At 44.2% G+C, this 13,135-nt stretch overlaps 1 protein-coding gene across 4 annotated transcripts in view; it reads right to left on the reverse strand.

Moving 5' to 3' along the window:
* Positions 1-885: 885 nt before the first annotated feature.
* The window catches only part of trpa1b (transient receptor potential cation channel, subfamily A, member 1b), a 47,320-nt gene continuing 35,070 nt past the window's right edge, over positions 886-13,135 (reverse strand). For 3 of the 4 annotated variants that reach the window (XM_079489121.1, XM_079489119.1, XM_079489120.1), the window contains 8 exons: positions 12,811-12,900; positions 9,434-9,603; positions 9,097-9,226; positions 8,720-8,890; positions 8,550-8,639; positions 4,539-4,640; positions 4,226-4,353; positions 886-3,024 (listed from right to left, as the gene is read on the reverse strand). In XM_079489121.1, coding sequence (XP_079345247.1) covers positions 2,772-3,024; positions 4,226-4,353; positions 4,539-4,640; positions 8,550-8,639; positions 8,720-8,890; positions 9,097-9,226; positions 9,434-9,603; positions 12,811-12,900 — 1,134 coding nt within the window. In that variant the 3' untranslated portion in view covers positions 886-2,771. The remainder of the gene's footprint in view (positions 3,025-4,225; positions 4,354-4,538; positions 4,641-8,549; positions 8,640-8,719; positions 8,891-9,096; positions 9,227-9,433; positions 9,604-12,810; positions 12,901-13,135) is intronic. The other variant, XM_079489122.1, reaches the window with a different exon arrangement.

Consider the following 13,135-nt stretch of genomic DNA (forward strand, 5'->3'; position numbering starts at 1 on the left):
CACTATGCTATATGTGCATTAAATAGCCAGGCTGACTGTGAGATTGATGTGTGAGAAACCATAGTAGTCTAGTAGCCAAAATGTGAAGCCGGACATGTTGAGTACACCAACGTTTTATGTTAGAAATGTTTAGTATGGGTCCCCAGCATGTAGAAACTGCCGGATGCTAACTTGCATATGTTGAGCAATTTTTGTCACATGCTTTATGTAGCATGTGACATGTCAATTTAGGGGGTTTTCATGATGCTGAATCCATTCCAAGCATTAGTTTTGCACAAAAAACACTCCTTTGGCTAAAACGGCCATAGCCGTCATCACAAATGTGATGATGTCAGCACATTTGGCAAGTGGCTATAGCCGTTTTAGCCCAATGAGTGTTTTTTTTGGCAAAACTAATGCTTGGAATGGATTCAGCATCATGAAAACCCCCTAGATTGACATGTTACATGCTACATAAAGCATGATGAATTTTTTTGCCTTCTATAGGTTGTTAATGGTATGGTCACATATTAGGCCAATTATGAAAATTGCTCAACATATGCAAGTTAGCATCCGGCAGTTTCTACATGCTGGGGACCCATACTCAACATTTCTAACATAAAACGTTGGTGTACTCAACATGTCCGGGTTCACAATGGGGCTCTATGGGCTGGCTACTAGACTATAGTGTGACTACAGAGCCTGAGAACAGTTGGAAGGAAGACACTGGAGCAAACTCGGACAGTCAAAGCCTTTATTCAACAGGGTGCAGGTAAAAACCACAACGTTTCGATGTAACCATAACATCTTACTCAGAGAACAGAGCTTGTCAAAGACCTCAGGGTGAGACTTTCCTGTTAGCCTGTTGTTTATACCTCTGGGACATAATGGCATGGTTCTCTGTACAGATCTCTGACAGATGTGGACCCTCTTTTTGAGTGGTGCAACCACTCAAAGGAACAGCAATGTCCGTGTTAACCTATGTGACAATGTCCGTGTTAACCTATGTGACTATGAGTACCAGTAGGGGCAAAAGTGGCGCTGTTGTGCCAGACACAGAGAGAGAGAGAGAGAGATAGTGCTGCACTGTTGCCTGATAATGAGAGAGAGAGAGGAGGGGGGAGAGGGGAGTTGCACCACTCAGTTCACACGGGTGTGATTTTTTACATCATTTGATTCAAAAGACAGTATTGTGAGCTGTTTTACATCAGTGTGTCTCAAGTACTATCTGCCCAAATTCAGAATGTCTGCATCATGATTTGCTGACATAGTAATGCATGTGCTGCAGAATAATGACCTTTATCAATATTCAGATGACTACTTCCAGGGGCCAGTTTGAATTTACATGCTCATTCTTCCAGAGAGAGCGAGAGAGAGAGAGAGATCAATGTATCTGAGGTCTTTACAGTTGGGTTGGAGTTGTAAATTTAGCGTTGGAGAGTTGAAGGCCTTGCCATTTGAAATGTCCTGGAGATGAGTAATTTGTGAATTGAATCACTCCTTAATATTCATGTCCACCCTCTCATTAGAATCTGATACACGTTTGCATGCTTGACCACGGATATAATGCATGAGGTACACAAACACTGAGATCATTGTACAGCACGGTATGTAGTTTTATATTGCAATAGTCATTTCAGATAACTATGCCTTCATTTTATCTGAAGTTAAAAGACAAATGGCACAATTCCCCACACAACTGCACAAAGTACTGTACATGTATTCCATTTTACAGATGGAACAACAGAACAGGTGAGATGAGGTTAGTTATATGTGACTTGAGTGAGGGACTGCCATTGGATTTTTTTGAATTTTCGTTTTTTTCATGTCATATGAAAGTAGGGAATCATAGCTTCAAATTGACATATTGGTTGTTCAGTTTGGCCCACCAGTTTTGGAGATATGGCTTATAGAGTAGGCTAATGTCTTGCAGAAAACAGCGAGTTGAGAAAACAGGCTTGAAAGGTTCACTTCTGTGGTCTCTAACATTACACCTAGCTACATGTTTAAGCATTTATTTCATATTCACATGTCGATTTCAGCTCTGACACTTATTTCAGACATGCTCTAGTATGTGAAGAGTCTGCCTGTGCTATTAACTCATTTTGAAAAAAAAAAAAAAGTTTTTCTCCTCTGGTGAAAAGCTGTAATTTGCGCGATGGCAGTCTCTCAGTCAAATCTGGTCACATATGTGTGCTACTGCAGTACAGAGATTCGACATGGAGGCACAAATAGATACAGGTATCACAAGACAATGAATGAAGCAATTATACCGTAGTTACCCAACACAGTCTTAACAGTTAGTATGCCAATATACCACAGACAAGCGTATAGAACACAGTGCCACAGGATATACTGTGAGTATCATCTTTTTACTTAGCCCTAATAAATATAAAGGTATACTGTACATCATATAGCCACAATCCAATAAAGCCTTTTATTTTATTTTACCGCACATCTCGTAGCTAACCTTTTTTATTTTATTTTTAACCAATGTTTTGACACAATAGGCCTATAGGTCTTCTTCAGGGTGTGAAGAAGTGTTGGTAAAATCATTTTAAAAGAAGTTGCATTGTCACTGTGATCTGTGCGATCTCTTTTCTTTGCAACAAATACATCAACCAAATCTGACATGTTTCAAAAGCCGGACTGACTAAATGTCCTCATGCAGCTACATTCATATAGTGGAACATACAGTAAACATTGTAAATGAATGTATTTTTCATTGCATTGTTTTAGTAAGTAATATCAATGCATGTGCCATCAATATATGTAATTCATTGTATTTGTAACTACATGTTACATTCTATTTTAGAATTCTTTTCATTTTTCTTGCCCTCAATAGCCTTCAACACAGGGGTCCACTTCGATGTACTCTGTCCCCGTAATCTGTCCCCGTAACTTTGTCTAAGTTCTGTCCACTTGCTACATTTGACATCTGTGGGGCCGTCGTACTCGTCTACCTCTGATGATATCTCCATCTTCTGGATGATCAGCTTCAGGAGATTGTGCTGTTTCTCGATCACGCTGGACATCTCCTTCAGTCTGGACAAGAGAATGTAAGACAGAATGTATGCCACTGAACATTAGCCTTGCATAGCCAGCCTTCATCTGCCTTTGCAATGCATATTGCCCCAGACAGATTAAAGTCCCCTCTCAATTGTGGGAGGACTTCACGGCTGAAATGGTGACGAGCCAAGCAGATTAGTCTGGAACCAGGCTATAACCAACCAGGGCCCAGTATGTAAATATGGGGCAGGACATTGCAGGAGAAACATCTAACACTGAGAGGGACGAGACTAATATCATTATATTAGTATCGCTACACCAGGCTAGCTGAACATAATATGGTCTCTCTGAGTAAGGGCAAAACGGCCATATGTGAATATGGTGAATTTGGCTCAGATCCTGACTTTGATTCATATCCTGGGTAGTATTTGTTAACCTGACTCCGCCAGATGGGGCAGCAGAGAGTACACTGGGTTCCCCCCTCCTGCTCCCATCTGGGAACTCTCAGGCAGACTTGATGACCGGCCACAAAACGGCATGGCCAATCAGCAGCAGCTCTCCCACCTCTAGCTGCTGCTGATTGGAACCCAGTGTACTCTCTGCTGCCCCATCTGGCGGAGTCAGGTTAAGTATTTGTATCCCCTTCATTCTTTTTGTATAGTCCTGGTGTGTTGTATTGGATATATATAGTGTTTACAATATGGATTACAATAATATGCTTATTTCATTTTATGTGAGCCTGGTAAGAAAACAGGCTCTTGGTGTGCTTGCTTTGTATCCACTAGAGGCTGCTCACACATAAGAAAACACTGTTTGTCCATCCATCCTAGGGTTATTAGTATATCAAATGATTTTGTAACCCATTTTTCACCCCTGTGTCAATTATCTAATGTGATCCTGGGCTCTACACACCCTCCGCCAACCTAGTCCCCATATATGGGGCACATGGGGAGAGCAACGGACTTGAACTCATGCTTCCTTCATGCCTGAGTGTCCAAGTTGCTCCTTTACACCTGACAGGGGGGAGTTTCCCTGGTTGGACGTGTGGAAGGAACACGTTATTCCAACCAGTTTCTTTTTCCCTCCATCAGGCGCCCTGGCTGGCCAGGGGGAGGCAGTTTAGAGACCAGGATTACTGCCTGTTTTTTGTTAGGGTACCTACCCTAGGGGACACGGGGAGAACATGCAAACTCCACACTGAATGTGTGTTCTATCATTTAACCCCACGTTTGTTTACCTGTATTTTTGCTTTTGGAGTTCCTTTTCCATCGGAGTGGTGGCCAGTGAACTGATCTGTATACGAGGTGCTTCATTCATGTCATCACTCGTGAATAGCCTGTAGTATGTGAATACCTTACCTAAGATCTGTATTCATAAGAATAAGATTAGAAGTGAAACAACAATTAACTGGTTACTAAATGAGACTGATGGCCTGCAGAGTCAAATGCTGAACCCAAATGAGTATTAAAGATACATCAGTAGCCTACTTTATTTTTCAGCATCAGTACAGTTTTTTGTTGCAAAACACATAGAGTCTGTGCATACAGTACCTTAGAAGACTTGCGGTTGGGGTAGACGATGACGGAGTCTTTGTCCACTCGTTTTATGAACCAATAAGGCAGTTTTTCTTCCAGGCCGGTGTGGAGCTCAATCTGAAGAGAGCAAGATAATTTCTTATTCAAAGTATAGGAACATTTGGAGAACAAAACTCATACAAATTAGTACTATGTTACAAGGACTGAGGATACATATTTAGTGTCTATATCAATCAAACTATGCCATTTAAAATATATATCACCATCTGCATCTGCACTGAGGCCCCTCAGTGTGTGATTTAGCCTCTCTCTCTCTCTCTCTCGTCTCTCTCTCATCACCTCTCTCCTCTCTCTCTTCTGTGTCTCTCTGTCTCTCTCTCTCTCTCTCTCTCTCTCTCTCTCTCCTCTCTTCTCTCTCTCTCTCTCTCTCTCTCTCTCTGTCTGTGTCTTTCTCTCTCTCTCTCTCTCTCTCTCTGTCCTGTCTTTCTCTCTCTCTCTATCTCTCCTCTCATCTCTCTCTCTGTCTCGTGTCTCTCTCTCTCTCTCTCTCTCTCTTCCTCTCTCTCTCTCTCTCTCTCTCTCTCTGTCTGTGTCTCTCTCTCTCTCTCTCTCTCCTCTCTCTCTCTCTCTCTCTCTCTCTCTCTCTCTGTCTGTGTCATCTCTCTCTCTCTCTCTCTGTCTGTGTCTCTCTCTCTCTCTCTCTCTCTGTCTGTCTGTCTGTCTGTGTCTCTCTCTCTCTCTCTCTCTCTCTCTCTCTCTCTGTCAGTGTCTCTCTCTCTCTCTCTGTCTGTGTCTCTCTCTCTCTCTCTCTCATCTCTGTCTGTGTCCTTTCTCTCTCTCTCTCTCTCTCTCTCTCTGTCTGTGTCTTTCTCTCTCTCTCTCTCTCTCTCTCTCTCTCTCTCTCCTCTCTCTCTCTCTCTCTCTCTCTCTCTCTTCTCTCTCTCTCTCTGTCTGTGTCTATAGAACAAGATTCCTTTACAGGATCTCCTCACTGGTCAACAAAAACACCTTGAAGACCTTAACAGGAGCCCTTGTACAGGGTTTCTTTGACTATGCATGCACCTCCTGGTACCACAGCACCTCAAAGGCCCTTAAAACCAGGCTCCAGACTTCCCAAAACAAACTGGTCAGGCTCCTACTTGACCTAGCCCCCCGAACCCACCTCCCCTGCCCACTTCGACAGGCTGGAATGGCTTAGGGTCGACGACAGAGTACAGCATCTTGCAATGGGTCTGGTCCACAAGATTCGATACACCACCAAGATACCCCATGTACCTGTCTAGATACTTCCTTAATGTTAACGAAGTCCACACCCACAACACCAGAGGGAGTGCAACGAACCATGTACAACCCAGGATTCGGCACAAACAAGGGACTAAATTCTTTTCGCTCCTATGCCACCAAAATGTGGAACGCCCTACCAACTGTCATTAAGACATGCGAATCCTTGACTCTTTCAAAACCGCTCTCAAAGGGCACCTACGGACGGCTGCAATTCGAAACTGGCCCCTGTAAAATCGGAATCCCTCAAACACGAACGCAAAGGACAACACTAGAGACGGTCGCGGCCACACAGCCAACTCAAGGTATGGCCACTGAGCCAACTTGGGGACCCAACGCAAGGACAACAAAAGAGACGGTCACGGCCACACAGCCAACTCAAGGTACGGCCACGGAGCCGACTTGGGGACCCAACGCAGCTCCTCCAAGGAAAACAAACAAATTAACGGTGCTGAACGTGAATCCCCCCCACCCCGCCCACCTTTTTTCCCCTCACTGGTATATGTTTATTTTCCTTTTTACCTCCTCTATGATGAATTCCTGTTCTGTCTATAGAAGTGTCTATTTGTACGTCTCTAAATGTTTTGATGATTTTGAACATGGTGGACCCTATTGGAAACAAGTGTAATGCTTAATTGGGTCGTCCACTCACTAGTTAACAGCCTTTGTATTGAGTTTGTGCTTGAAATGTACTGTAATGCTGCAAACTGTTAATAAATTCTTCAATCATCGAATCAATCAAAGTCTCTCTCTTTCTCTCTCTCTCTCTCTCAATCTCTCTCTCTCTCTCTGACTGTGTCTTTCTCTGTCTCTGTCTCTCTCTCTCTCTCTCTCTCTCTCTCTGTGTCTGTGTCTCTCTCTCTGTCTCTCTCTGTCTCTCTCTCTCTGTCTGTGTCTCTCTCTTTCTCTCTCTGTCTCTCTCTCTCTCTCTCTCTCTGTCTGTCTTTCTCTCTCTCTCTATCTCTCTCTCTCTCTCTCTCTGTCTGTGTCTCTCTCTCTCTCTCTCTCTCTCTCTCTCTCTCTCTCTCTCTCTCTCTCTCTCTGTCTGTGTCTCTCTCTCTCTCTCTCTCTCTCTCTCTCTCTCTCTCTCTCTCTCTCTCTCTCTCTCTCTCTGTCTGTGTCTCTCTCTCTCTCTCTCTCTGTCTGTGTCTCTCTCTCTCTCTCTCTCTCTGTCTGTCTGTCTGTCTGTGTCTCTCTCTCTCTCTCTCTCTCTCTCTCTCTGTCAGTGTCTCTCTCTCTCTCTCTGTCTGTGTCTCTCTCTCTCTCTCTCTCTCTCTGTCTGTGTCTTTCTCTCTCTCTCTCTCTCTCTCTCTCTCTGTCTGTGTCTTTCTCTCTCTCTCTCTCTCTCTCTCTCTCTCTCTCTCTCTCTCTCTCTCTCTCTCTCTCTCTCTCTCTCTCTCTCTCTCTCTCTGTCTGTGTCTATAGAACAAGATTCCTTTACAGGATCTCCTCACTGGTCAACAAAAACACCTTGAAGACCTTAACAGGAGCCCTTGTACAGGGTTTCTTTGACTATGCATGCACCTCCTGGTACCACAGCACCTCAAAGGCCCTTAAAACCAGGCTCCAGACTTCCCAAAACAAACTGGTCAGGCTCCTACTTGACCTAGCCCCCCGAACCCACCTCACCCCTGCCCACTTCGACAGGCTGGAATGGCTTAGGGTCGACGACAGAGTACAGCATCTTGCAATGGGTCTGGTCCACAAGATTCGATACACCACCAAGATACCCATGTACCTGTCTAGATACTTCCTTAATGTTAACGAAGTCCACACCCACAACACCAGAGGGAGTGCAACGAACCATGTACAACCCAGATTCGGCACAAACAAGGGACTAAATTCTTTTCGCTCCTATGCCACCAAAATGTGGAACGCCCTACCAACTGTCATTAAGACATGCGAATCCCTTGACTCTTTCAAAACCGCTCTCAAAGGGCACCTACGGACGGCTGCAATTCGAAACTGGCCCCTGTAAAATCGGAATCCCTCAAACACGAACGCAAAGGACAACACTAGAGACGGTCGCGGCCACACAGCCAACTCAAGGTATGGCCACTGAGCCAACTTGGGGACCCAACGCAAGGACAACAAAAGAGACGGTCACGGCCACACAGCCAACTCAAGGTACGGCCACGGAGCCGACTTGGGGACCCAACGCAGCTCCTCCAAGGAAAACAAACAAATTAACGGAGCTGAAGTGAATCCCCCCCACCGCCCACCCCTTTTTTCCCCTCACTGTATATGTTTATTTTCCCTTTTTACCTCCTCTATGATGAATTCCTGTTCTGTCTATAGAAGTGTCTATTTGTACGTCTCTAAATGTTTTGATGATTTGAACATGGTGGACCCTATTGGAAAACAAGTGTAATGCTTAATTGGGTCGTCCACTCACAGTTAACAGCCTTTGTATTGAGTTTGTGCTTGAAATGTACTGTAATTCTGCAAACTGTTAATAAATTCTTCAATCAATCAATCAATCAAAGTCTCTCTCTTTCTCTCTCTCTCTCTCTCTCTCTCTCTCTCTCTCTCTCTGTCTGTGTCTTTCTCTGTCTCTGTCTCTCTCTCTCTCTCTCTCTCTCTCTGTGTCTGTGTCTCTCTCTCTGTCTCTCTCTGTCTCTCTCTCTCTGTCTGTGTCTCTCTCTTTCTCTCTCTGTCTCTCTCTCTCTCTCTCTCTCTCTCTGTGTCTGTGTCTCTCTCTCTTTCTCTCTCTGTCTCTCTCTGTCTCTCTCTCCACATACCCACCTGCATGGCAATTCTTTTCAGGGCTGCATTTCTTTGTACTTCAGCAATGTCTCCAACCGCCAAACCAATCTGCAACATTGCCAAATGTTCCTAATATGCCTCATTGAAATAACATTAAATATGCATTTAGAAAACCATATGGTAGAACTATAGAATGAAGACATGCTTACCATTAGGTTCATCAGCAATATTGGCATGATAAAAATGAAGTTCACAAGAAGCACATATGTCAATGGAGCAAATGCAAGCTCAACATCTAGGAAGTTGCTTTGGTAGTTCAGTTCCCCGACCATCATCACAAAGGTTTGCATCACCGAGAGAGACAAAGTCGAAAATTCTTTCTGCCATGATAAAATAATAATGGTTAATTAATAGATAATTTCTTAACAAAGCAATTTATTACAGTCATACATTTAAACAATGCAGTTGTCAAATTCCAAAGAGCCATAACAATAATTTCATACAATAGTTTCATACCCAGCCAGAACAAAAGCTAACTATCGCTGTTGGTATACGAACAGAATCTGCTTGGATTTTCATCTCTTACCTTTTCGAGCATCAGTGCATAGAAAAGCAAACCATAGGCTAACGTCAGGAGCCCAAACAGTAGTAAAATGCGGAACATTGTCTTCATGATCTCAAAGAGCATCACTACGTAAATCCCTGAATGTTCAAACCTGTGGAAATAGTAGAGAATGTTAGTAGCCTATAGCAATCTTAACAAAGGAATCATGTCAGTTCATGGACCCGTTTCATGCATGGCAGTAAGAATCATAACATTTGATTATGTGCATTTAGGTGTTGCTGTACATACTAAACATACATAGAATTTATACAAAAGAGTACTGTATAATGATAAGCTACTGTAATTTCATGGAATTTACCTCCGGAAATAAGAGAGAAAGCCAAACCAGTACAGGAATACTGCCAATGCCCCAACTTGCCAGTGAATGGAACCTTCATTGTTTAAGAGGAGTGGAATGACGAAGCAAAGCGATCCGATAGCTGTACCCCAGTCCAGGTGGTTGCTAGGATCCTTTAAGTAATTCCAACGCTTTTACACAAAGAGAAAAGGTGTGATTTAAGTAAAGTAAACAGATACTACATAATGGTATAGGGGCATATCAGTTGCATCCGTGGTGTGAGGGCCAGGTCAGGCCCAAACTCTAGATGTGAGCCTCCCTCCAGTTATACATATTTGCATGTGTGGCAGGATGGACATGCAATGACACGACCCATCTCCCACCCTTGTTGGTGGATGGAGTAGTATCACAGGCCGTCCTCCACCCACTTATTAGTGGGTAGATTAGCGATCTCAGGAACCGGAGGCAGCACCAGTCAGTACAACTTATCCTGTCATTTCACGTAACTCTCTGTTGATCACACACACAACAGCATAACCGGGTGGTAGCACACACACACATACAACCGTCAATCACTCCCCAGTCCCGGAAGTCCCACCCCAAAGTCTCCCCTATTGGCTGAAGCCATAACCGGCCGTTACAGTATAAAGGCATGCAGCTGATCTCCCGTTTGGGTCAGCTGGTTGTCTCTCTCTGCTGTTCGTGGTGGCTGCCACACCAGGCTGGCAGGCTCTGTCAGCTGGTGTGTCCACACAGAATATGGCGTGTGTGTTGTTTATATTGGTGAAGGTATGTTTCTCCATATTGCTGTTTAAACGATCGGCTGCATTTTGTTGAACTTGACTAAACTCTGCGAGTGTCAAAATGAGTGTTCATTTAAACACTAGAGTTAAACACATTTTACTGTTTACTACTACTACTAATAATAATAAACTTTATTTATATTATAGCACTTTTCAAAATCGGTTTAAAAAGTGCTTCACATACAGTGCATAAACAGGCAATTCAATTCAGTGATAGAAATTCACAACAAAAGCAAATTAAGAGCAATACAAAAGTAGTAAGAGAAATGAAAAAAGAAAAAAGCATAAAGTAAACTAGATGTTCATTCATTCTAGTTAACACAATCTATGCCAACCATGAGATAGCTCGTGTTTAGCTATTAGACCCTGCTGTGCCAAACATGAGAACACGAGATTTGATAAGAGTATTAATCCAGAATTAATAATATCATTTTTACCGTATTTTAGCTTCCCATCGTTAGGCAATGCTTGCTTCCATGGTGTGGGTCAAAAACAATTGTCCCGAAATCCGAAATTTCGGGACATGTCGGGTATGTCTCAAAATCAAATGATCGAAACCGGATCGGGAGCAAAAAAACGTGATCGGGACATCCCTAATAAAGTATAATTGCACACCAGTGTTTTCATTCAAATCAGCGCAAGGCAAACCAGGACGGGGCTTGCCTTGTGCTGCTGGTGCACTCGGGTATTTTCGGAGTCGGGGGACCTGGTGAAGAGCTCTAGTGCACACAATCTTTAGTGGCTTTAGGGCTCAGATTGAGGTAAAGGACGATGTTAGGAGCTTAATTAAACATGAATCCGACCTCCCGGTTAGCATATTAGCATTTCTATCGCTAGATCACGGCAGCGACTCTGGCTCGAAAATGGCTGATTACTCCTTCCGATTCACAGGGGCAAATCGCGGGGTCTTCTTCACAGCCTTTTCCGTGCATTCTGTTGGCACTATAGCACCAGCTTCAAGGCACTGGTGGCGGAATGTAACCTTAAAATCCTTTCTATAACAATGACAGTCTCTTGAGCAGGCCTCCAACTGTGTTGGTCTTTATCTCAACGAGACGAAAACTGAATACGTAAACATATGCCAATCCAACAATAACCATAAAAACACTTAACAACACTCCTCTGAAACGGGTTGATGACTACAAGTATTTGGGTTCATATATATCCTCTTCCCAAAAGGACTTTCAAACTAGGAACGGTATGGCCTGGTCAGCCTGCAATGACATGCATATGATCTGGTCATCCCAGCTTAGTAAGATGTTAAAAGTAAAAATATTTAGGACGACCGTTGAGCCGATTCTACTCTATGGCTCCGAGACATGGACACTTTCAAAGAAATAAGAGAATCGGTTGGATGGCACTTACACCCTAACCTGTAAGTGCTAGAAGCTGCTGCTAGAAGCTGCTAGAAGCTGCTGCTGATTGGCCAGGCCGTTTTGTGGCCGGGCATCAAGTCTGCCTGAGAGTTCCCAGATGGGAGCAGGAGGGGGGAACCCAGTGTACTCTCTGCTGCGCTGCCCCATCTGGCGGAGTCAGGTTACTTACACCCGCCTTCTAATGAGAGCGTAAAATCTGTCTTGGAAGAGCCACCCATCGACTAATCTAATATACGGCAACCTTCCCGTGTTTCTTCACTGGTCCGATCCAGAAGAGCGCAGTTTTCCGGCCATTGCTACAGAGCTGACAATGAGGTTATATCTTCCCTTCTTCTCTGGAGTCCTGCCTCAGGGCGGACCAGAGGTAGAAAGCTGATGTCATCGCTAGGGACACATGCTTCAGTAGGCAGGAACTGGGGGTGGCAATGAAGGACCGGTGCTTCAGTAGGCAGGAACTGGGGGTGGCAATGAAGGATCGGTGCTTCAGTAGGCAGGAACTGGGGGTGGCAATGAAGGACCGGGAAGTCTGGCGTAGCATTGTGGAATCCGTGCTCTCGACCGCGGTCGAAAAATGATGATGATGATGATAACAATTACTTTTTGAGTGGTGCAACCACTCCCTTAAGGAGCTATGTGTCTGAGTGGGTGGGTGGCTGACTGGCTGGCTGGGTGGGTATGAGCACGAAAACAGCATGGTTGTTTTTCACCACCTGTGCACAACCTAACTCACACACAAACACACGTATTAACTGTATATATGATGCTTTCGGGTGTGCCAGTACAGTAGAGTAGAGTAGAGTAGAGTAGAGTAGAGTAGAGTAGAGTAGAGTAGAGTAGAGTAGAGTAGAGTAGAGTAGAGTAGAGTAGAGGGTACAGTAGAGGGACCGCCACACGGTAACTCTGTCATTTCTCAACCGTTTCGGACACGGGACGGCTCGCCGGAACCGGGCCGGCACCCTGGGCGCGTTCCTGTTGGTCTGGAACTCCCCCCCCCCCCCCGGGAACCCCCACACAGAGTTGCACCACTAACTTCACACAGGTGTGATTTTGAATAGTCATTTAAAAGTGGACACTGAAGTAGTTTCCAGCGGTAGTTGGTTCCACAGACATAGAGCCCTTCATGCTTTCCTGGGGCTTTACTGTACAGCCAGGGCCATAGTTTGAGATGCAGCTTTAGGGGAAATGTTGGCAGTTACAACAACAACATCAACACACTTACCTGTTGAAATATCTGGATCACTTCCTTCCCCATGGCAAAGATGTTCATGACCAGCACCAGCACCATAGAGATGGACAACAATGGGTCTTGCTGTTGAGTGAAGAAAGAAATGTCTCACACCCACACGCGGTGCAAAATGATAAAAGAAAGCAACTATTAAACAAGTATTAACTTCGGTGACCCTCTTTTAAATGTAACCGTTTTCTTGTGTGAATGTGTTTATTCAAATGTGATGTGGCATAATGTTGACGTAAAGCAAGTGACAAATGCCACAAAGGGCAATAATAATGTAAACAAGAGGATTGGCATTCTAACCTTGATGCCA

The sequence above is a fragment of the Electrona antarctica genome (genome assembly GCF_951216825.1).
Source record: "Electrona antarctica genome assembly, chromosome: 20".
NCBI lineage: Eukaryota > Metazoa > Chordata > Actinopteri > Myctophiformes > Myctophidae > Electrona > Electrona antarctica.